This window comes from Passer domesticus, chromosome 5, assembly GCF_036417665.1.
Source record: "Passer domesticus isolate bPasDom1 chromosome 5, bPasDom1.hap1, whole genome shotgun sequence".
In the NCBI taxonomy this organism is placed as follows: domain Eukaryota; kingdom Metazoa; phylum Chordata; class Aves; order Passeriformes; family Passeridae; genus Passer; species Passer domesticus.
This window is the reverse complement of record NC_087478.1, coordinates 38,357,142-38,383,003: the sequence shown is the minus strand read 5'-3', so window position 1 is coordinate 38,383,003 and position 25,862 is coordinate 38,357,142. Positions and strand designations below refer to the sequence as shown.

Genomic DNA, 25,862 nt, shown 5'->3' with positions numbered 1-25,862 from the left:
CACAAGTTTAAAAATGGGAACAATGCAATAATCTACTAACTGTGTCCATGTGACAGAATTTATTCCTCTTATTAAACATCCTCAAATGTTTTCGCTACTGAAGAGCTGTTCCTTGATTTGTGTTTATTTTAAAGAAATGATGTGTGAAGTGATGCCAACGATAAATGAGGACACCCCGATGAGTCAACGGGGGTCCCAAAGCAGTGGCTCGGACTCGGATTCTCATTTTGAGCAGCTGATGGTGAACATGCTGGATGAAAGGGACCGTCTCCTTGATACCCTTCGGGAGACACAGGAAAGCTTGTCACTTGCACAGCAACGCCTACAGGATGTCATCTACGACAGAGATTCCCTCCAGCGACAGCTGAACTCAGCACTGCCTCAGGTATGTTGTTAATAAAGATTCTGTTTTTATGTTCACTAATTTTTTTACTTAATACCACTGACTTTAACCCTAATCAGTATGTATTCCTTTAGGTCCAAATTTTGCTCCCATTGACGTCAGCTGCAGAACTCCTATTGAATTAATAGTACCTGGTTTGACCTCTATGGGACCTCTTTTTATGTTTAAGAGTAGGAGTAATGCTGTTGACTTGAAGGAGAGCAAGATGAAGGTCTGTAGCTACTGGTTCTTTTGGCTGTTGCTCTAGCATTTACAACAGGTGAGGGATCATTTAAATAAAAGTGGTAGAAATAAAGCAAAAAGAATGAGGATGTTTTCTAGAGACTTCTCTTCTAATAAACAATGAATAAAACTAACTAATTAGGCTAAATAAAGTATGACACAACCCCAATAAACCGACTGATACATTAATATTTTAATTCAATTAAGTTTAAATAGTTATATAAATCTCGTTATCTGAAGTTACCCTAGTCTTTTTTAGGAACTTCAAAACTGAATGACTTCAGTTAAAATACTAATGTGATATTATATGTCAATATAATTGTTTTTAATATACTAGAGTTAAAACCAAAAAAAAAAGATTTTACTTCAGTCTGAGTATGTGGCTTGGAAAGATATCATGATTCAAAATTCAGATTTTCTGTGTTTTGCTTTGTGTCTCTCAGCTGTCATGTGTTAGGGAATGAGGGTCTAGGGAGGAATTAGGACAGTGTGTGGCTGGAATAAAGAGGTAATAAGGATGAATGAAATGAGCAAGAAAATTTTTAAGGGTAGAAGAAGAAAATGGCACTCTCTGGAATAGTGATCAGCAGTTGTTCAAGGGCTAGCCTCAGTAGGTTTTTGAAATATCTTGGGATAGGACAAAATGAGAGAGAGAGAGAGACTGTAATCATTTGAGGAACAGCATTAGCAACTTGAGCATTAGCTCCAGACAATAAGAATGCCTGCAGCTGTTTTGGGACAAACAAAAAGGAGTAGCAATGATCTTGATATACTGTAAAATCAAGGGGTTTTTTTTTCTTTTTTTCTCTTTATTTGTAGGCAGTTGAGCTTCTTTTTACAGGTATCTCTACATAGAAGAGTGAAAAAGAGTAAGGGAATGACAGCATAAATCCTTTATTCGAAGATTTACTGCCGGAAATCCAAAGAAGAGAGGATGCTCTGTGTCTGTGAAGTCCCATTCAGTGTGCTGCTCAGTGTACAGAGGCACTCTCCACTGAGCCCATAGTGAGGTATTTTTGTTGAGCACTAGCAGGTGTCTAAGCCCTAATGAGTCTTGCATATGCAGAACTCCTGCTAAAATACTAGAGACTAGCTAAGGAAAATAATATTCAGCATAAATGCCATACAGAGCCTAAAAGAAATAAATTCAAAGGAAATGGATCACAATAGTATTTTATTCTTTATTTCTTCTAGTAAAAAATAAATATTAAAATTATATTGTGTTACATAGTTTTGAATGACAGCTGTACACCTCCTGAAAGCAATAGATTTGTCAGGTGAATGCTTTGGTCTACCATGTACCATTAAGAATGTGTTTCAGGTAGCATTCATCTTTATATCTAAGAGAGATGTAGGTTTCCAATACGAGAAACACCTTAAAGCAGAATCAGGTTTTATGTCCATCAAATATGTTATCTAGATCTTCATGTAAGTAATTAAATTCTGTAGAAATCTGTTCTTATAAGTACAGAACACAGGTTTATTAATATAACATCCTAGTAATAGTCTTTCAAGGATGTGATTTTCATATCACTGCCATACAGTTCAGTTTCAGTTCTGGATTTGAGATATCCTAAAGAGTACTTTCACAGTTTTTTGGTTTATGGTTTTATGAATGGCAAGCTTGCCTTGCTAACCGCCTGTTATAGCCTTTTGACAATATATCACCTAGGACTTACTACCTAGTGGAGAGGAAGAATTCTCTCTTTACTCAGTTTAGGAGGAGAATATATAAACATACGATATCTATGTGATAATTATAATTTAGTTGCAATGTGACATCTAATGAGCCTTGCTTTATCAGAATTTATTATTTTAGTTCTTGATCCCTTGAGTGGTTTTCAAAATTCAGTTATTTCTTAGTATTTACATAGTGCTTTGTGTGTAGAAACTGTATATTGATAGAGTAAATATTCCAAAGCATTTTTGTTAGGACACTGGTTTTGCTTATTGTCTGTTAACTGTTTACAGTGAAAAATATGTACTGGAAAAATCATTATACTTGTAATAAATAGGACCTGCACAAAAAGAGCTTGCATGAAAACTCAGCCATTGAAAAATCTTGTCTGATGGGAAATGGGAGATCATAAATAACATTAAATAGGAAGCTTGTGTTATTAGTTAACAGCTGTTAAGGCTGTAGCCAATGACTGTTGATGTCTTCAAGTTTTTATACTGGTCTGCACTGCAACAGAATGATGTACAATTAACTGGGTCTTTCAAATCTGAGTTACAGAAATATAGTTGTCATGCTAAGTGCTATCATTGAAATAAATTTTATTTCCATTAGATTGGCAGTTTTAACTTTATGAACATCTGTGTGTAACTGAACAGCTCTGTTTAAGGAAGGAGGGAAAAAGTGAGCAGAAAATCACAGATCAGCTAGTCTAAATAAAATAACAGGGAAGACTTTAATCTTGTTTTGGAGGAAAATCTAATGATATGTCAAAAAGCTAACTTAAAAATATGACAAGGGTTTATCAAAGTTGTCTTTAGACAAAGAAACTCAGCATGACTCTTTGATACCAGACTTTTTAGATCGGGGAACTACAGTATCCCTAAAATGATATCTTTTGAAGTCACCTAATTTAAATTACTAATAGATGGGAGGTGTGTAAGGAAAAGAAATGTAGTAATTAATAAGGTAAGTAATGAAAAAGAGAGATAGAAATTTTCACTTACAGTAGACTGACAGGATGGAAGGAGAGTAGTAGTAGTTAATGCATTTTGAGATAAGTTCTTATTAATTTGAGCATAAGAAGAAGCATGTTAGTGAAATTTCAGATGACACAAAATTGAGTTGAATTTTGAGCTAAGGGAGTATTATAATACACAAGAACAAGAGTAACAGTGGTGGGAAGGTAGTGCATGGTAAAAAGGTGAATGCCTTATATCTAGCAGGTAATAAAAAATCATGACCTTTTAGGCAGCAGTAGTAAAGAGGGATAATATATAGTTTACAATGGTGGTAGGCTGACAGTGGGAGGTGGTTGTTAAAAATGGAAAGTTGTGGATGGATGGAATGTAGGAGAATGGAGATAGTGATGAAGGTAATCTCACCCCTAAGGAGTTACAGCTGCACTAATTGCCAAGAATTAGGAACAGGCCTGCCCTTAATAGGCCACAGCTAAGTCCAGATAGGATGGGTATTACAAAAGAGTAGGTTGGCTGGTCAAGAAGTTAGTTAGAGTTTGTTTGCTGTGCTGTGAGGAGCTGCCCCTGAAAAAACACCAAGAAGGTATGGAAGATTTACAGTAAGATAACAATGGGAAGTACCATCTTTTGAAAAGTGTTGTCTAGGAGATTTCTGTTGGAAGTAGGTAAATATTAATGCAGTTAGACCAAGTGGTTTGGCCCTTATTTATTGAGTTTTGGTTCAGTAGTGATTGAGAGTCAACCTCAAATTGGAAGAGATTAAGAAAAACCCTGCTAGGGGAAAGAGGAAGTAACATTTTCTGTCTTAAGAGACTAATTGAAGTTTTCTTATTTCTGGGGGAAACTGACTTGAGAGGGACTATGAGTGACTTCATAGACTTTCTTGGAGAGACAGGAAGATGGAATGAACAGGTGAAGATGAAAGGAATGTTTTAAGCCAAAAATAATGTTGATGAAGGAATAAATTATTATAGGGTACCATGAATAAAGATAGGTCATTTATCAAAAGAAAGTCTTGAATTATGAAGGAATGGTATCTTTCTTAGACAAAGACATGGTGAAAACCCAAAACTGTTTTCAAGATGAAGCTGGTGTAAAAGACATTATATGTCATAATACCTTTGCTTAACCTGTGAACTTGATCCAGACCACCCCTCCAGGTTCTTTATTTCAGATGTTTATTGTGGAGATATTCAGAATCTAGTTCACAAGTGATCTAGTTTTTTCTTCTCAAAGCTGACTGTTGGCAGTGGAAGCTTCCAAGAAAGTGTGTCCTGGGTTTGCACTGCATGATCCCTCAACTACAGGAATTTATTGCATTTAGGTCATGACTCTCAAATCCAGAAAAAAACCCCCAACTAAATACAATGAACTACACTGTAATGAGGAAGCATAAGATCTAAATACTTAATAGTGTGCTTTTATTTTATCAGAGTAAAATTAGGTCTTTTACTCCAGCATAACAAAATGTTCTACTAAAAGGTTTAGGAACTCTTACCTCTGTTTGTGAGTGGTAGAAAGAGGAAAATGTTCAGTTTAAACATTCTCAAATTTAACCATAATCTTCTCTAAGCTAAATAGTCAACTTAATTACTTACCTTGTAAACAAGCTGGAAAAATACTGCATACATCGTTGTAAGACTTTGAACGACACATAGAATCATAAGAGATGTAAATGTATTCTGATGAACAATACTGAATGAGTCTTGGTTTTTAGTTATTTTATTGCTTCTTTTAGCCTTTCAAGAGTATGTTTCAAGGTATGAAAGGTAGTGTTTATATGAAGATGTTAACAACTTATCACTCTCTAGTCAAGTTTATTTTGTTCATTAATGATGTACTTGCTCAGTGATTTAGAAATTATTATTCACAGAGTAGTTGAGGTAGGGAAGGACCTCAAGAGGTCACCTTGTCTATCTTTTCTGCTGCAGCAGGGTTACTAAGAACAGGCTGTCCAGGACTGTGTCCAGATGGCTTTTAACTATCTCTGAGGGTAGACTCTGTAGCCTCTCTGGGTAACCTGTGCCAGTGCTCAGTCACCTTTACTGTAAAAAGTAAAAAATATTTCCTGATGTTCAGGAGGAACCTTCTGTGTTTCCATTTGTGTTCATTGTCTATTCAATATTACATTACCAGAAAGTCCTGATTTTACTGGTTATTTATGGTAGCAGATTGTATTTTTTAGTGGCTGTAAGTCTTTTCATGTATTGATCATTGGAATCGGCGCCTATGATACATTCTTTTTAGTACTGTTGGCTGTCACCAGTCAATTCACTATTTTCCATGTGCCTTAGCATTGTTTCTAGGATGATCTGCTCCATGATCTTGCTGGTCACTGAAGTGAAACTGGTCTTCAGTTCACTACATCTTCCTTTTTACCCTTCTTAAAAATTAGGGTTATGTTTCTGCTTTTCCAGTCAGAAACATAACCCTAAACTTCACAAGGCTGACACAACTTCTCAAATATGATGGATAATGGCTTAGACACTTCATCCCTCAGTTCCCTCAGGACACATGGATACATCTCATCAGGTGCTATGGACCTGTGCATCCTTAGATGCACATAATCTCAAACCTGCTCTTCAGTGAGTGGTTCTGCATTCTCTTCATGCCTTTGCCTTCTGCAACTTGAGATGGTGTGGCTGGAGCACAATGCGTAGTTTGCATGGCTTCCAACAGCTTAACTTATACGAGTTGAATTCTTTTCATGGGCATAAAACATCCTGTCTTTAAAACAGACCTTTTAAAACTAAAGCAGTCTAGATGTGTTATTCTTTGGTAGAGATAATTAAATAATTTATACCAAGAGAGACCATTGGAACTCTTATTTTCTTTCTTTTTTGTAACTCATTTTGTTTATTTCCAGAACGTTTGAATATGTTGGGATTCAAGTGACTCTCTCTGGTGGGGATCTAAGCACCTAGTTCTAGTTGAGTTTAAATTCTTTTGAATGCTGCAGAAATATTTTTTTTTCTCTGCAATAGATATTGTCAGTGCTGTTTGCGAATCTTAGATATAGATGGTAGAATTGTTGGGAGTGTGGAAATGTGATAATAAAATGAATCTTTTTATATCCTCTGGTACCCCATAGATTGCAACTAAATTGTAATTGTTAGCTACAATAATTCAGTAATAAAATCAGTAATAGAAATATAGTGGTAATCATTAAGGTTTTATTTGATCTAATAAGATATCACTCATTTAGAAATGCGTACTGGAGGCATGATAGAAGGGAAAATACAAAGAGGGAAATGTAATGACCTTGTTCTATTGAACCAGTTTATGTAATTTGATCAATGTTAACCTTTAATAGAATTGTGATTAGAGAATTTTGTTGAAAGACTTGCAGTTTCTTCCAATAGGGTGAGCAATGAATTTTTTACTGCCAGAGACAAGAAAGGTATAGGGAGACAACAGTAAGTCAGTAGGGCTTTATTCTGAGGTTTTGTTTTCTGTTTTAGATGTGTGTGCATATAGTACATGTATACAAAATATTGGAATTGCACAGATACAAAAATAAAATAGCCTGACAGAAATAAATACACAGATTTAAACAGCAATAATTAAAATTTTCTTTGTTTATTTAAGATTGGACATTTGCTGTTTAGGTGAAAATAATAGCTTGAACCACAGTGTTGTTCTCAAAACAGCTCTTGTTCCCATGATGAAGATGGAATGATAGCTTTTTTCACTCTTTATTTCTTTCTGGCTGTGCTGAAGAACATAGAGTACCAATGGCATCCTGTATATTTGAATGAATAATCAGTACTTCTTCTGAGGTTCTAAAAACATCCTCTTGTGTGAAGGACTTTTGTAAGTTCTCCATCTATTTTTTTTTATCTTGCAAGATTATGCATTTTTCTCAAATTTTCAGGGAATAACTTAAGAATTCCAAGTAGTGAAATGGAAATCTGAGTAAAATGTGTCTGAGGGGAAAGTTACAAGTTTTCTGTCTCAAAAATCCAGTGATACACTCTGTATTCATGTGTAAAAACTAAAACTTGACCCAGTATTTGTTTCTGTTTCTGAATTTCCTCTGTTTTATAGTTTTGTGGACTACTAAATCTAAACGTGTTAATTTTCAGGTGTTCTGAATCCATGCAGTTCCCATTAAAATCAATGCAAGTAGCAAGTGTTTGTGATTGCTAAAATCAGTTTAGTTTGCTAAATAACAGAAATACTTTCTTAAATTGGAATGATGCTTTTTTTGCTAATTATTTTAGCTATTTGTCTCAAGATGTTAACGTTGAGGGAAGCATATTGAGATGTATGCAAAAAAATCAGATACTAACCATAACTATTATTTCTAATAGAGTAGGTATAGAAATACATGTTTTTACAGGATTTAAATGTATAGAGGGAAGACAGAGCATCTGGAAATCAAAGAAAACTTGGCATTATAAAGTTGCAATGGTTTAAGTGCAATGCTGAAGTATTAGTTGTGTCCAAACTAACAAATGTTTAGGGAAAATTTGAGATCTTCCTTCCTTGGTAACAGAACTTGTAACATAACAGCACATGACAGTTCTTTTTTCCACATAAAATTGGATGAAAGTTGTGTTCATAGTGTTAAATAACAATTTTATTGTGGTGGAAGACTCTTCACTAATATTATCTGATAAAAGACAGATTGACAGTATATGTGGTGTAAGACAGAGCTTTAGCTGGGTCCTCTCTGGACCATCTTTATTTTTTCCCAATGGCTGTCATATTCCCAATGGAGCACAGTTAAAGGTATAATTACACATACAAGTAACAACTTGAGTTCTTTTCAAGTATGAGTTTATTTCCTTGCTGTTGTGAAGTTCTGTGTATTCAGTAGCATATCACAAATAATTATAAGCAGGAGATTTTATCTTAAAGCTTTGGACTTCTTAATAAATGATGACTGAAGAAGACTGATGTGGCAATCCAGCGGAGGAATACAATGGGATATGAGGAAAAAGGACAGAAACTTAAATATTCTGAGCAGGAAGAACGTGGGGTGAACACCTGAAGCAATCAGCAACATTATGTACACCCATTTCACTCTGTTTCATAAGGACTGATACAAATTATTTTAGCTTGAACCAGGTACATCAACTGCTACATTAACTATTGATGGCTCATTATCTGAATGTTTAGAATGACAAAAAAATTACTATGAGGAAAAAATATAATGGTGCTGGTCAACAGACTAGAGCACAGATGGTTATCCAAGTTATGTATTAAGCTGTTGCCACTAAAATTATAGACAGTGTAGTTTTTAATAACAGCCATAGTCATGGGTTTTCCCCCAAGTTTTAATAACAGCTATAGTCATGCCTCTCAGCGTAAAGGAGAATTTGGACAACGACTTCAACAATGTGATTTAACTTTGTCAGCCCTGAAGTGGTCAGGCATTAGAACTAGATGATTTTTGTAGGTCCCTTCTAACTGAACTACTCTATGCTGTTACACAGTGAGAAAAAGCTGGAAAAAATAGTGCAATTTCATAGTTTACATTTTGCTTGTGTCATTCAAAGTGGATGGTAGAGGCTGACACATCATCCAAGAACATCTTGAAAACATATTACCTTCTTTCTAAGTTCTCTATTAAAAGCAAAGGAAATGCAGAATATTTAAGTGGCTTTTAGAAATGTCTTATTCAGGCTATCGTAATGAATAATTTCCCATAATGAGTATTCACTCTAAACCATAAAATTATGTTAGGGGCAGGTCTTTTATTTTAAAAGTAGGGATAATTTAGTTCTTATTCAAGTGTGTAGAGTTTTCCTGTTGACTCTGAAGAAATAGGTTTGTCTTTGTTGATCAATATGTATCTTTCATGTGATCCCCAGGAATTTAAACTCCTACTTATAGAAGTTAAGGGCCAGTAACTTTATTTAGTGTAATGTAACCTTTTTGTAGTCTACTCAAGAATCTGTTCCACATCATCATTTCTTGAGTATATCTTCTTATCCTTTAATTTTTTCCTGCTTAGGGTCAGATTTTAGGCTTTTTTCTTTTTAATTATTGCTGGTGAACTGCATTCTTTACCATATATGAGTTCTAAAAAAATCCCAATTATACTGTGACAGTTGATTTGTTATGACAGTCAGTCATCTGTCAAAACAGAAAATATTAAATAAATCTTGGAGACTTACAGTAAGGTTCTTTGTTGTAGGTTGATTTATTTGAGATTATGAAGTAACCAAAATTACAGATTTCTTTTTTTCCTGCGTCGGCTTTTTTTAATGATACTCCAAGCAGAAAGGAACATAGAGATAAGTGAAGGGAAGGAGCAGTAAGGAAATGGTAATGCACAAGTGGATAAATGATACTTCTGTATCAAAGGGACAGAATTCTCTAAGAAGGGGTAGGGCCAAAGTCAGTCTGCACAGGAAGTAAAGCCCTAGGCCAGAGGGTTAGGAAAATCAGTGTGGAGGTTTTCCCACTTATTTCAATCGATAGAACTGGTCCTTAAAGAGCAAGTTGAGCAAGAGGACAGAAAGAGACCTGGGGATGCTGGTGACAGTGGCTGAACATGGGCCAGCGTGTGCCCAGGTGGCTGAGAAGGCCAATGGCATCCTGGCCTGGATCAGCAATAGCATGGCCAGCAGGAGCTGGGCAGGGATTGTGTCCCTGTACTTGGCACTGGCGAGGCCACACCTCGAGTCCTGTGTCTGGTTCTGGGCCCTTCACTGCAAGAAAGACATGGAGGTGCTGGAGAATGCCCAGAGAAGGGCCACAAGGCTGGGGAAGGGTCTGGAGCACAAGTCCTGTGAGGAGTGGCTGAGGGAGCTGGGGTTGTTTAGCCTGGAGAAAAGGAGGCTCAGGGGAGACCTCTCTCCAACTCCCTGAAAGGAGGCTGTAGCCAGGTGGGGTTGGTCTCTTCTTCCTGGTAACAGGGACACAACAAAAGGAAATGGCCTTAAGATGAGGTGGGGGAGTTGCAGATTGGACAACAGGAGGAATTTCCTCACTGAACGTGTGGTTAGACATTGGGATGGTGTGACCAGAAAGGTTGTGGAGTCACTGTCCCTGAAGATCTTTAAGGAAAGGCTGGGCCTGACATTTTGTGCCATGTCTAGTTGACAAGGTGGTGTTTGGTCATAAGTTAGATTTGATGATCTCGGGAGTCTTTTCCAACCGAATAGATTCTGTGATCAAAAGTGCTCCTGGACGTTCTCGCTATCAAAATAAGACTCATCTGAATATGGAGTAAAAAATTCTGATTTTTTGTATTTTTTTTCCTGTCATAATGACAAATACATTATAGGTATTGAACACTGAGACAATTACTGCATTAAAAAAATAAGAAAAAATAAGTTTTTTATCTCCTGGAAAAAAAACAAAATCACTTTTTTTAGCACTATGAGTACAAGTGCTATTTGGGAAAATGTGTTTTGGAGATAGAAAAATACGAACTTAGTGTATAATCCCCAAATTCTACTTCCTCTGCTTAATAATATCAGGCTGACATTGGAAATAATGACTATCCAAAACATTAAGATATGCTGAACACATGTGCAATATTTTCTTTTCTCAAAGGTCAAGGATTAATTTTTTCTCATAGAATTGGTGAATAAGCCCATTGTTGTATATCTTTGGTCAAAGCATGTAAATACAACACCTCTGAATTTGTGAACACTAAGTTCATTAATTATTGCTCCCATTAAATTAATTCTTCATTAGAATTAAAATCTTGATATTATAAATATTCCAAGAAAAAGTGAGGTATTTTAAATAAGAGTATTTCTTCAATAATTGATACACATTCATATCAGATTTAGATGCTCTGCTGTAATTTGGTTTGCTCTTTGTGTCTGCTATAAACTATCATAAACTTTGTCAGCCAAAACACACTTAAAATTCTAACCCTGTATATGTGAAGTGTAAATCAACTGACTTTTCTAATTTCTTTATTCTGTTTATTGAATATTCAACTGCATTCACTAGCTCATTTTCCTTTCCATGCAACTCTGCTTAGGCTCTTAGCTGTAATACAAATTTAAAAGTCTCCTGTATTAAGAAAGAAATATGTATTTATTTTTCTGTAGTCCTGGTGATTTTCAGGATGATCTACTACTACTTCTTGCTACAACTGTGGCATGCTGCTATAAGCATACAGTGAACAATCTAATAGTAACTCACATATATTGTATATATTCCCTACAGAAGCTTAATATTTGGATTGTATGGACAGATCTGAGGAGGTGTTGTTTACTGAAAATTGTAATTTCAAAAAATGCTTTCAAGAAGTAGCATGGTTTTTCACAAATTGAATGACTGCCTTTATAAATTCTCAGATTAAGGCTTCAGAAATAATACTGTGTATGGGCAGTATTTTCATGCAAAACAGAAACCTCTGCTTACTAAGTATCAGTGAAGATTACTTGGGAACCTGTATTTAAGTATTCAAGTTGATAACTGGACTTCCAAACCAAATGGTTACAGAAGATCTCAACCTAAATCAGACTTGAAAAAATGTGTACATTTGTAATAAATTTTCTGATTGCACTATTTCAGCTGGGTGCAATTCTTAATATAGTCATGCTTGAATCTGAAAAATAGATAGTTATTTTCTGGTTTTATGTATCCATAATAATTTGGTTTCTCACTTCCATATTACAATGCTACAAGAGCAAGAATTACAAGAAGTTCAGTTGCTATTTAGGATAATAAAAAAAATCAGTGTTCTGATCTATGTTCAAAGATACAGAAAAAAAAATTCCTTATGGCTGGTCATTATTTGTATTATCAAACATTATAGAGATAGAATCACTTTTGCCCTGGACAGAATAAACCAGAAAGTACTTATCTTCTAGAAGAATACTAGCAGATAGATATGAAATGTTTGAAATGCTGCTTGTCCTAATCCCGTGCTGTATTGAGTCCTATGCCGTCTCCTTGTTTTTCAAAATAACCTTGCTACTTAATTGGTGTGGTGTTAATGATGTTCTAGGACACCCTTTAAAAGTCACAACAGTGTTTCTTCTACTCATAGTTTAGTACTGATTTTACAGTTACAGATGGTTTTAGTTCTGTTTTAAAGATAACATCCAGATGAGAATAAAATATTTCTTTCTCACTGGTTGTTTAAATAAACAAAAAGTATTCATATGGCATTGAACTGAATGTAAAGCAGAAATTTTCCAGGCCTGTACATTACAAATTAGTACATCTTTACAAATATTCATCGGAATTTCCAGAGATGGGAAAATGACCTCAGGCATAATATATAGACAAGTGTTTCCAAGCTCATAACCCTATAAACTTGTTTCCAGAGTGTACACATACCAGCTGTTCACAAAGAATTATTAAAGTGAGGGCTTAAGGAAAGGAGGTAGAAAAGGACAAGGCCTGTATTGAACTCTAGAATGCTTTCTCAGGTTTTTGTCATTTGCAGCTGAGGGCAGGTTTTAAACTGCAGTTTATATGCCAATCCTAAAATAGAAGTGTTTGTGTTCCAAAACTGATTTAGACACTTTTGAGCCTCTTCCACTTATTTCGTGGTTTTGGGTTTTTAAAAAAAATTATCTCAGGATATCACCAGCTGATATCCTCACCTCCATGAAGACCTAACACATGTGAAAAATCAGCCACAAGAAAAAAAGGATTTAGATATTTGTATGCCAGTCTTGTACATGAATGACTTGTTTGAATACAAGAAATTAAATAAATGTAAGAAAACCTAAATTATATTAATTAATTACAAGCTACTTCAGATGCACTTAATCTGAAAACAGATGTGACAACATTTAGTGGACTCATAAATGCAAGTAAGGAGGAAGACTTAAAAAATATTGATACTAATGAGTGAAAAATACTTTTGGGGTTCATATCAGCCCTGCTTGTGAGAGGAGTAAGAGCACATTGCAGATTGTCCTTGCAAAAGTGACAACAGAAGAATTTTGCACAGAACATATCCTTGAGTAAGAACATAACCTGCCTACCTTGTCTTTTTCCATGAGTCAGTTGTGATTCATGGTTGTTGTACATTGTCCTCCAGAAATGAGTTGTTTTGTGAGTATAAAATGTGCTGTGTATTAAGAACTGTGAGAAAGTCACAATATGTTATTAGGGTATTTATATGGAAGGTTATACATTAGAAGAATTTTAAGTGGTTTGTGACATCATCTGTTTTGAAAAGGATAATGCTCTACATGCTGAAGTTAAAGAATATATTTATTTTTCTGACAGGGTGGTAATTTCGTAATGTAGTAATACAAGCTATATAATTTGTTTTAGTCATTGTATCCCTCAGGATCCTTCTTTTAATTTCCCTTAGTAAAATCTATATTTGTCTCTCTTGGAGACTTGAGGTTCTTCTCCCATGTCAGACCTTTTTCCCAAAAATTTTCTGCAGCTTGTGCCTTCTGAAAGGAATTTTTTTTTTTCATAATGTACACACTTGTTGGGAACAGTTTTAATCACTTTTAAGAATGGGTTTACAAGGAATATAGATAGAGCACTAATGGCTGAGTATGCCCAGTCTTGGATGAACTGCCATTACTGGAGAAGTTCTTATTGTATTAACACATCTTCTGATAACCAAGAATTTCTATTAAAATTCAAGTGCTTCTGCAGAAAACCTTTTATTGATTTTTATTTTTAAAAAATTACAAAATTAATGTCATTGCATAATTAAACTGTAAAATGTTATTAGTTTTTAAATTATACATTGCATTTTCCATTTAAGAGAAACTCTTTAAAATATTTTCAGTCTTTCATACCACAGTTTTAGAGGAATATTTTGGAAACATTTAATACAAATGCAGCTTTGAAAAATAATTTTTTTAAAAACAGAATTCAGTATTGACATCAGAGGCTTCATTTTGCAAAGAAGATATTATTTAAAAATTACTGTTTTGACAGCCAGACCTATTTATCAGAGCCTGTCATGACTACCTTATTGTTTTTGTTAAGAAAAAAAAATTAGAAAAATTAAAGACATTTCTTTACACACATTGAAACATTTTTAATGTCTTAATGAAATGCTTATAGTTTTCATTTATAGTCTTCTGCCTTACATCTGCCTATTTAAAAAGAAGAAAATCACCTTCAGCTAGAACAAAACATTACCACTGAAATTAAGAATTTTGGGGGGTTTTTCTGGTTTTTTTGTTGTCAAAGGAATCAGAAAAAATTGCTCTATAGTGTAGAAGGTAAAAACAATCTATTAAAAATTAAAACAGCTTATTGCTAAACACTCAAAACTGCAAAATCAGTGTGAATATGGTTTGTTACTTAACAATTGTCTATTTCACAGAATTTGTCTTCCTTATGTAAATATGACTTAGAAAGAGGAGCAGCTAGGACTCTGGCTGGCCATTCACACTCCACTTTTGGTAATGATTACTTTAGGACAATGTCCACATATGTGGGTTTTTTGTCTTTTTTTAATGCAATATAAAATTCATCAGTATTTCATGTAGGTGTAAAATTTTATGTGCCCATTTCTCTTCTGTTTTAGTAAAAGGACACATGGTGATTATTTTGCCTTCCAGAAATATTCTAGTTCCAACTTTTCTCTGTTCATAGCTTGCAAGAAAAAAAGATGAGAAGGTGGCTTAATCTCATTAATTCTTTTTTTTTTAAAGGCATAGTATTTAGAAAAAATGAGCTCATGCTTCTATTTAGTTTTTGTTCTGTAGTTTAAAATCAAATGTTTCCTCTTTTTAAAAGCAAAAATATGGGCTCAGCCTATATGCCCATATAAATTGCCAGTGTTTAGATATTTTGCAACTGGTTTATGTAAGAAACAGCAAATTATTTAAGGAGCTTTCTGTGCTTGCTCTCCTCTAAGCAGTTTGGTTTCCTAACCCCTTATCTCCAAAAGTAATTAATACACTGCATATGACATTAGACTGACTCAAAAATAAAAGCCACTAATGTCTTTTCTTCTATTACCATGACATATACAAACTTTTTGGCTGGGAAATCTAATTAATATTCTGTTTGGGATTTCAGAGATGATTGGTCTTTAGGACCTCCAGGAACTGCGTAAGGCCATTTCTTACTGAGCTTTGTATAGAGATCTTTCAAAGCTTATTCTATCATTCATCTACATTCAGTTATTCTGGAGTTCAGTGAATTAAAGCAGTGCCTTACAGTTCCTTCCACATTTTGGGCATAGTAGGAGCTGACAACCTTGTCATTTAGTAGCTATGAGGTGTTCAGTATTACTGAGCACATGGAGGCCAAAGAAAGTGAGCAGAAACATTGACTGTAGTTGAAAGTTTTGCAGCTTCAGAAAAGTAGTTGGAGTGCATTGAGAATAACACATAGGATGGTCTCTAAATTCTTGCCTTATGACATTTTGGGGGAGTTTTCAACTGATTGAAGCAAGCTGCAATTTTACATCTCAAAATACAATATGAAGCTTAATTTAACAAAGTTTCATGCCTCTACAGTGTTATACACCAGGTTATACAGTTATGCAGTTATGGAAATTGTGATATTTCTACAGAGCAGTTTACTTTTTTTTACATGTAGCTTACTCTATTTTTTTTGTTGGTAGGAATGCTCCTGAATGATGACATTCTTCATTGCTCTAACTGTCCCCTATAGCAGATGTCTCTTTGTTCATAATTTACTGTCTCCTCTGAAAAACTGAGAAACATGTATTTTTTTTCCTGTCTTAAGCAGGCAGATGTTGTTTCCATGCTTACTTTCAATAAAAAACTTGAAAATTATTTGCAGAAGTTAAGCTTCATTTCTTAGGACTGAACAGCAATTGCATCAAGGAGTGGGGAGACAACCTGCTGTAGATAACGTTTTATTTTCTTTGTTCAGAGTTACTCAGCTGGTGGAAACATTGCAGGAAAATTGAGAGTAATCTTACAACTGCATTCAGTCAATGATGAACAAATTGCTTTTGTAGATTGCACATATGCTTTTCTTGTTCTAAGCTGTCTCTTGTCTCTCTCAAATTGAAGCTGAACAGTGAGGCAGTTAATTTTGTTTTGATGGTGAAAGGTCTTAGCCTGAAGCCTACATTTCACATGTGTTATATGTGTAAACCCACACCCTCAATGTCGACGATTGTTGCATCATTTTTATTTAGTTTTTAAATTATACTAATTTTGAAAGTGGTTGTAACAAGACAGGAACCAAATTTAAAAACTTTTTTTTTTTTCATTAGAAATAAGAGCTATGTTTTGTAAGAGCAACCTTCTTGCAGAGGTATAGCTTGTGCTTGTGGGATAATAGTGCATGTAGAATTTTAGTAAGTTACAGATAATGTAATCTTATGCTTCAAACTACCTACTTAGGAATTTGAATAGAGCAGTGAGGAATAATAGTCACATTTGTTTCAATTAATTCAGTCTGCAGAAGTAGTTTGAATACAAAATTAAAAATGTGAGACTGTGTGCTTGGCAATCTTTAAATGGGATGTAGGTGCACAGGGAGGAAATGAGTCTTGTAAAAAAATAAATGTCTGTGATTAGGAAAAGCTCAGGAGTATTTAGGTTTGCCTCTGATGCCCTATGAAGCCATAGGTCAGTCACTTAAATTTGCTGTTTATAAAATTATTTTTTTCAATTTCTTTACATTTTAAAGTCTCTCAGATGTAGCCCAACTTTAATCTATCTGGTCATTCATTCATTTCCACTCTCACTAAAGAAAACACAAACTGTCCAGACACCATGGTGCACATTATTCTGATTTCTTGATATTGAACTCTGTTCAGGTATACATTAGTCTTTGAAAGAGAACAGCAGGGCTTTTGATACTATAGACTGAAAGTGTTTCAATTAATACTTCGGGATGGCTTTTGCTGTAGATTATGTGGACATTCTCATATGGGATTTCACTATCTTTTCTTCAAACATAGGAACACAGATTCATCAAGAAGCCTGTTTTAATAAAGCTGTTAAGCAACTTTGGAAATGAGGGATGGGAGCAAATTAGTGTTAACAAATAAGAGAAGGATAACCTGTGCAGCAGTCAGACAGATTTAATGCCAAGTCCATGTGACATTAAGTGAAGCTGAAACTTCTGATTTATGCTACAGGCAAATAAGCACTGTAAGTTTTATGGTGTGGAAACTATTCATGCGATAGCTGGAGAAGCAGGATACTTAAAAAGTTTTCCTCTTTTTACCAAGATTTTTTAGAAAAAAAAATTTGTATTGTAGTCTTCTTAAATCTTGTATGTGTTACATTTTTTTCTTTAATATTGGACCAGTTAAAAAAAGGGAGCTGCTTGTGTTTTTTGAATATCACTTAATTTTTAGGTTTAGGTGTGTAAAACTTCTAGCTGTCTTAAAGCAATAAAAAGAACCATATATATGGTATACTGAAACAGCTGAATAACTATAGTGCTTTAGCAGCACTGGTTAATAGCAGGCTGCATGGGAAAGTGATTTGCATTGCTGTTAACTGCATTGAATATAGAAATTAATTGCACTGATGCACAGTCCTGCCAGATTTTTTTTTTTGTTTTGCTTAGTATGCAGGAATAATGCAAAAAAAAAAAAAGCTTTGAATTATGTACTTGTGACATTTATACCACATATTTTGTGTTTTAAATATTGGCAGTCAGTACTTAGTGTGGCAGTGTACTGTAGATATTTACTGCCTGTGATTTAAAAAAAAAAAAATAAAAATGCAGTAGGTGCTTTTTATCATATGGGTATGTAGTGCCAAGATGCAACAGGAGCTGGGGGCTCCTGGGGATTCAGGGATCTGTTGAGGCAGGGCATGGTACCAGAGGCCATCCCACCTCCAGCCAGGAGTGGCACAGGTGACACCAGGCTCTCCCTGGGTTCCCACAGTGACCTGGGCTGGGACAGGAGCCCACAGCTCATGGGGCCAGCTCTGTGGGGTCCTGGGCAGGGCTGTGGGGAGCTGGGGACTGCTGGTGCTTTGACAGCACTGGGGACAAGTCCTGGGCTGCAGGGTCAGGGACAGTCAGGGCTGGGCATTACCAGGGGGCCCTGATGTAATGAGTTGCCTCCCAAGGGAAGAGAAAACTCTACATATGCTGTCATTTTAACCTGTAACAAAACTTTTATTTAACAGATACTCTGTCATTGACAGAAATAAAGCTAAATTGCATTTTTCCAGGGTGGAGTTACATACTACTGGAATCTGGTGCGTTTGTGAAATAGTATTCCACTGCTTTCATGGGGCTGTGAAAGATTACAAATATACTGTGAACTGTGAAAAAGTTTTTCTTGCATATGTTACTTGTTCACACTTTTTAATTTTTTTTTGTGCATTTATTATTTGAAATGGGTAATTCAGAAGCAATTCCCCAATCCAGTTTTTACACTGACAGTTGCATTCAACAACTATGAGCTTGGAGGCTGTAGAATGTGGTGTTCAGCCCATTTGATTTCAGCAGGTTCAAATACCTGCAGAGTTCTTTTGAGGAAGCAGGGGTCCTTGAAGATCTCAGACAAGTAACATTCACTGAAGTTTATGGAAACTTAAATTTTGTCCCACTGAGATTTAACAGTCATTTAGCTGTCTTTTTAAACTCTGCTAGTACAAATGTGATGACCCTAATTATATATGCCAGAATGATGAAACAGTATAAATTAGTGAATTTTGTTATCAATACCTAATTAGGTTTACAACTGAGGTTTGTTAGGCATGACAGTTGTTTCTGAGATTTTACAACAAAATCCCTTCTCAAGTAAAACTTCTTGAAATTCCCTCATATGGGAAATAAAATAGTTATTAATATACTATTAAACTGTATCACAGATCATCTTACCTAGTGGTTTAGAGCTTAATGATCTGGTCATGTTCTTTCATTATAACAGAGATACTTCATGTAATTGACTGAAGAGATACAGTCAATTATAAACCATCTATGATTTTTACAGTTGTTGTTACATCAGCGTTTTAGTGATTGTCCAATGTGCAGAAAAAAAGAGTACTTCATTTCATAACAAAAGCCCAAAATCCTCATGAGGCAAAATAGTCATTATCCCTACAAATGATATTTTTTGTGTACTTTGTTCTTTTAGAATGACTGCCCTTCTTTCAAAGGACTTCAGATAGGTGCGATACTCTCCTAATGTGACAGCCATAATTAGAAAAGCATCCCTTTTGGAAATGAATAGAAAATTCCATTTTGAGTTCAGTGATTATATTTGTGAAGACTATCTAGATAATTTAAATTTGCAAAGGTACAGGGTGCTATGAAGTAGCAGTCTCATGCATTTTAATAGTTGTGTGTTTCTGAATAATTTCTAGGAGGTTGTTAAAACAGACTCTGTGATACTGTTAAAGATGCTTTTAATACAGTAGATTGTTGATAGCCCATTCATTGTCAGATGCCAAATATAAATGGGAAAACAGCTGTAGGTTAAATCTCTTGAGAGGCCTGGTGATTAACCTAGTTAGCAGGCTCACACAGTCATTGCTGCTCCACCTAACAGAATCAGATGGGCATACATCAGTAGGGAAGCTTTGTGTTCTAGTGGGACAGATTTGCCTTTTTTCTTTGGGGCATCTGGAGCATTCCTGTTACTTTGTCTGACTTAAGGAAAAATGGCTCAGATCCTTAAAGGTATATTTTGCCTAAATGCCTATGATTCCTTGAAGACATTAAACTTCATAGTTACTATTAAGCATAACCCAAGTTGTTATCCAAACCTCCAGTTTTCGTCTGTGAGCCCTGTGCCTCAAATTTCCCCTCACTGGCTTTAGGGAAATGCTTCTCACTGTGCCAGTAATTAGCTAAGAATGTCCAGCAGCTGCAATCTCTGCAGCCAGCACTGCTGCAAGTTCTTGGTAAAGGAGCCTGGATTTTTATCTAATCATCTGTTTTCTGAGAAATAAAAAAACCTTTAATTTTGCTTCATTGCTTTAATGCTGAAAAATCAAAACCTGGTATGAAATATAGGTTTCTAGAGTACCAGATGTTTTTTATTGCCTACAGGCTGGCCAACCAAGTATAATTGGCTGAGAATATATTTATTTTTTGGCTTCTCAGGCTGGTCAAAACTGAACATTGAATTGTGTATGAGAGGTCATAGAAAGAGCACAGTATATTATGCTGTTCATCTCCTCTAGGCAGAGCTATGCAAATATATATAACTTTGCACTCTGTCATCTTCTGAGAGGATTTATTTCAAAAGAATATTGGTCTTTTCTGTTCTTTAATAACTGCTTGTAGTTTAGGTCACTATCCTATGACCACTCTCACTAAAGGAATGCAGTTTCCTGCAATGTAAATCTAATTATGGGGATTGGGTTCAGCTGAATTTGTTTTCCTGACTTTTTTGTCTTGTAATAATAGTCACATGATACAGAACCAACTAAAAAGAATAAACAAAGCAATCAAAAAACTTAATCTACCTCATCACTGATGAGAAAATCTTCAGAAAGCCTTCCTTCTTCCTTGAGAGAGAAGTGTGTATCAGGACTATGTAAGTAAATCTATCATCTCCATGTGCAGAGCTGTCACAGAAACACTCTAACTGAACTGTTACCATTGTAAAGCTCTGGTGAAGGAATATGTATCTCTAAGAAGCTTTTGAAGTATAGAATTAGGATTACAGTAGCTGTGACTTGAGTGTTGTAGTACAGAACAGGTAATGTAATTTATGAAACACATGACCAGTTTCTTAAAGGCTGCATATGATCAGAGTCAACCAGAAAACAGGACAACAAAATCTTAAAATTCAGTCTCTAGTAAATCTCCTTTTTCTAGGCTAGGATGAAGAGCTGAAGTCAGATGTAGAACCATGTTGATGCAGAATGTGTCAAAAAATATTCTGAGATTTTATTGACTTTTTTTATTTCAAAATTGCTAATCTGTTAACAACCTCTGTTTCAAACCTATTGAAATTCTGTATTTTAGGTGCTAAAATGATATTTCAGAAGTAAAAAAATAATTTATTGGATAAATTGAGATTAACAGTAGTCTAAAAAAAACCAACCAGATACAGGGATAACACTTCTGCTTTCTAATGGACTCATTAATTTCCTAGAAAAACCTGTAAGGTGATGTAAGATACTAAGGAGACTTTACAAGGAATTTGGTAGATTCCCTTTTTTTTTTTTAATTAAGCTGCTCCTTGTTAAAACTGAAGACTTCAGCCTTTTTCAGTGGTTCCTCAGTAAAAGTTTAGATTGCAGCTAAAATCACATTGCTACAAAATATTAGTAAAGTAGGAGGAAGATGCAGTAATTCAAAGATATGTCAAATGAAGCTGCAAACTAGACATATAGGTAAGAAAGCCTTAATGAAGACAGTTGACTTAACCATGAAAGGATAGAAAATAATATCAGGCATTCTCAGGTACTGAAAATAGAAATGTGGAAGATAACTGAAAAGGGACTGTTTGTAGTAATAAATGAAGTATGCAGCTGATGGTGAAATACCATGATTAAACATGATTTTTCTCCTTAAGCTCTAAATTTAGGAGGAATCCTGTGTTACAGTAGTGCTTATAACACTGGGAAAAGTAAACAAGAAGTGTATTAACCGTAAAATTTAGAATGCCTGTGAACACTGTGTGGTTATGAAAAAGAAAATCATTTTTGTGTGTAATTCGTATGTGAATAAAAACAATTTATTCAGTCTTGAAAATAACAGAAAAAAACGCTATAATACCCATATTCTGGTGAAAAAAAACCATAGAAAATCATGTGTAATAATAAAATGCAGTTAGTATCTTAGCAACTATGCGAGTGAAAAATCAGGATAGGCTTGCAACTGTTTCTTTGTTTATGATATATTGTGGGTAGGAAAATGAACCTGAACTTCTTTCCAAAAGGCTGTGTTACATTTCCTTATCTGCTTAAACTCATACGGTGCAAACTCTGAACTTCTGAGTAAAGATGGTGTGGCTTGTTCCAAAGGGCTCAGTAAGCTTCTGTAAAAAGAGAGATTTTACAAAAGTATGGTCCATCAGTAATAATTCTTGGCACAAAATCAAACATTCAGGTGCCATGCTGTGAAGTGGAAGAGCTCTGACAAAGGCCCACAGGGGAAGGACAGTAAAAGTATCTAGCAAGCTGAAAGGAATTCAGTCACACTGATACTTAAAGGCACAACTAGAGCATTGCAAAACAAAAACAATATAAAAAAAAAAAAAAAAAAAAAAAAAAAAAAAAAAACAGAATGAGAAAATGGTTCCTTTGTGGACCAGCAGTTCTTTCTGCTGTTGCTTTGTAACCAGTTTGGTTTCAGGGCCCTGAATTTATTAATATGTTATAACAATAATCTGTATGCAAGTTTTCCTATTCTGCTCCTTCTGTTTCTGTACTATGAATTATGTATCTGTATTAATAAAATAATGCTTTTCTCTCAAGAGCATGTTTTTGACACGATGTGGGGACAGTAGAATGTACCTCACATGCAAGCCCTGCTTCTGCCATCCCATTGTATTTCATGTATGCTTGAAGCAACTCCTGTGGGCCTGTGTAAAAATAGAAACAGCAGCTTCACAAAGTGTTCAGCCTCATGTTGTTTGTTTGTGGAGTGAGAACATGACGTATTCCAGAGACACAAAATTGCCTAGAAGGATTTTGGCAATTAAGTAATCTTTGATAGTTCGGCAATTAAGTAATCTTTGATAGTTCGGTTATTTTTTTGATTTTATAGTATTATCTTGGCTCTTTTGAGAAGTAAAAGTGTTTCTGATCTGATGATTTTTACCCATTTTAAAACTGAGAATAGAAGTAGCTGACAAGAAGTGAACAGGGGTGTTTTTGACATTACTGGTTTGTATCTCAACTTCATTGGGCACTTTTCTTCCTCAGATTGTTGATTTAGGGTTTTAAGCTCATATCAGCTGCTATGTGACACATTTATCTGCAGATTCCCTTATGTTATACATTTCTAAATGTTCTTTTTTTCTTAGTAAAACTGCTTCTAGCACATGATAGAAGATGTGCTCCAGTGCAGATGAAAATTTTGATATGTTTTTCTTTGCAAGTTATTTTGCATATGAAAAGCAGTATCTGTAAATGTCACGAAGGACTAATTACTAGTGGAAGTTAAAACAGGGCTGGTGATGGAATAAAGAACCAATGTTAGATCTGAGCTGGAATAAAATCACAAGTGCTTTCCTAATTTTTTTTTTTTTTTAAGTTTGAGAAAACAGACTTCTTACATGTGACAAACAGTTGCTTGGGCATGTTCTGAAAAGGTGAAGATGTACGGAGCTGGCTAGCTACACCTAAGTGAGTTTGATGTCTCTGAGACATCAAACAGAGGAAGTGATAAAGTGGTTGCCAGAGGCAGAAAATAGTTGGCAAGTGGAAGGCAAGGCACACAACTGTGTGCAGGCAGAGCCCTTGGTGAGCTGACTCTTACAGTCTGTGGCCTTGTGCCAGGGAAGAAGTTGGCCCCACCAAGTTACTGCTTCTCAGGCAGTTTTCACTGTCAGCAGGATGGTTTTTGCCCTCGGTCTACTCGCAGGTAAAGGAGATTGAAAGTGAGATTCTGTAGCACTTGAATGCTTAATTTTTCTTGAATAAGTCACATGAAAGTATCAGGAAGAATAACAGGGTGTGGTAGAGAAATGGATATAGCTACTCTAATCTCCGTAGTAGAGTAAAATTCCCTGCTGACTCCTATGGCACTGGTTACTGAAGTCTTCACAATACATCAGGAGCAGTGTTGCTGTGAGTTTCTTGTGATCCACTGGATGATGCAGTGAGATGGTGTCCTGTTGCAGCATTGTCACACTTTTGCCTCAACAGTGAATAAGACAGATTGTTTCCTTGGTACTTCCCTGCATTAATGATCTCTGCTTCATCTCTTATTTGCTTTCTTGTGGCAGTGCTGATGTTTTCATTAGCTCAGATTAATTTAACAGTGCTCCATGCTGATCTTATAGTTGCTCTATTTTTTTTTTAATAAAAGCTCTTAAATATGATTTTCAGGTATAAATTCACTGTGTTTTAAGAGTGAATATTTTTATTCTGATCTCACTAACTGTAAAGCCAAGAGAAATCTTTATTTTCTGTCAAGCTTTTATAAGTGACCTTACAGAACTTATCTCCTTCCACAGGGAAGGCAAATTACCTATAACTAAATTTCAACTCCCTTTTTGTATGATTTATTGATCATACCAATGTCTTCCTATAGTTTATGTGAAGCTTATGATTTAAAATCTTGAAGTGTTGTTTCTGTTCAGCACCACTAGTCAGAGTAGTTTCTGTAGGGTGATCTCCCTCCATTGTGTTGGTCTAAAACATGTGTAATACTGATACCATGCTATGTACTGGTGACAGTAAAATCAGAAGTATATTACTTTCTTCTACACATGAAAGTGATTTAATTAGAAAAAGAAAAGTAGTGTCAGGATGGGACTGTTTTCTTTTTCTGTTCTGTTGTAGAGCTTTTGTCAGCTTTGCCTCTAATAACACTCCAGAGATGTGTGCATTCTTGAATTTCTATTGCTTTCCGAACCTCTTATTCTCTCCTTTAATTTTTCATTTCTTCAAGAAGATCATATGCATTTCTTTAATTCTTGTAAGTCTGGACATAATATATTTAAGTTGTGCCTTGTTTTAGTCAAGCAGTGGCAGCTGTCTTCTACCAATAGCCTGTAGAAATATATGTGGCTGTTTTTTTTTTTTTTTCTAGTATCACCTTTTTTCCTATTTTAAAGAAATGTTTAATATAAAATGAAGAAGTTAGCATTAACATGTAATTAAAAGACTAAGATTCCATTTCTGCAAAGAATAAAATACTGGGGATTTTGCACACTGATGCATAGTTTAAAGTTCTTAAAAAAATTGCTCTATATTCAGTATGTGTTTTGCTGGAAATAATTCAGTGAGCACTCAAATGCCCTTGTGGAGCTGAGGAAGATTCTACAGTATTGTGCTGTTGTCTCTTTAAATGCATGCTATGCTTTCTGAAGTTGTTAATTGTATTTTGTTTCATCATTAAGTTATGCAATCCCACTAATTAACTATATTTTGATAAGAGCTTTATGTGAAATAACTGCTTTGTGTGTTGATATAGTAAATGCACAGTACAGATGGAAGGGAAAGAAATTTTGGTTTAAGCTGCTATTTATGTTTGAGATCACTGGAGATTGTTTGAACTTATTCTTAAAATAATCTAATATTAGTATATCAATTAATGTAAGAAACATGATTAATATGGTATGCAGACCAAGAACTCTGAACTTCAATTCTGATCATTTTGTTACATTTTATTTTATCTGTTTGCTGTTGAAATTTGCATTCAGTTGAATGTTCCACCAGAATGAGCTTTTGTCATTGTTTTCTGAGAAGTGTTTTTCTTACTGATAAGGCCATAGCTATACAAAACTTTTAAGTGGTGAAGTTAGAATGGTATTTCTACTAAAAAAAGTAAACCACTGTTAGTTTTTCTTTAGTTCATAATGGAAAGATGGGATGCTGTGAGAGGCTGAAATGTTAAGGGTTAATGACTCAAGGAATTGTCCATCTGCAAAAGCAGCAGGTGCTCTGTTGAGGCCAGGTTTGCATTTCCAGCTGAAGGGGAGCAGGAGAGGTTTTCGTGTGTTGTGGTGAAACTGTAGGACAGAGGAGGCATGCACCCACCACCAGAGAATGACCACAACAAACCAGCTTTTCTCAGAATCATAAAATAAGCTGAATTGGAAGGGTCCCCCCAAAGATCAAGTCCTGCTTCTGGCCCTGCACAG

General features: G+C 35.1%; 1 protein-coding gene across 2 annotated transcripts in view; it reads left to right on the top strand.

Moving 5' to 3' along the window:
• PPFIA2 (PTPRF interacting protein alpha 2) overlaps window positions 1-25,862 on the top strand; it is a 284,919-nt gene that overhangs the window by 7,346 nt on the left and 251,711 nt on the right. For both annotated transcript variants that reach the window (XM_064419615.1, XM_064419614.1), the window contains exon 2: window positions 135-385. In XM_064419615.1, coding sequence (XP_064275685.1) covers window positions 137-385 — 249 coding nt within the window. In that variant the 5' untranslated portion in view covers window positions 135-136. The remainder of the gene's footprint in view (window positions 1-134; window positions 386-25,862) is intronic.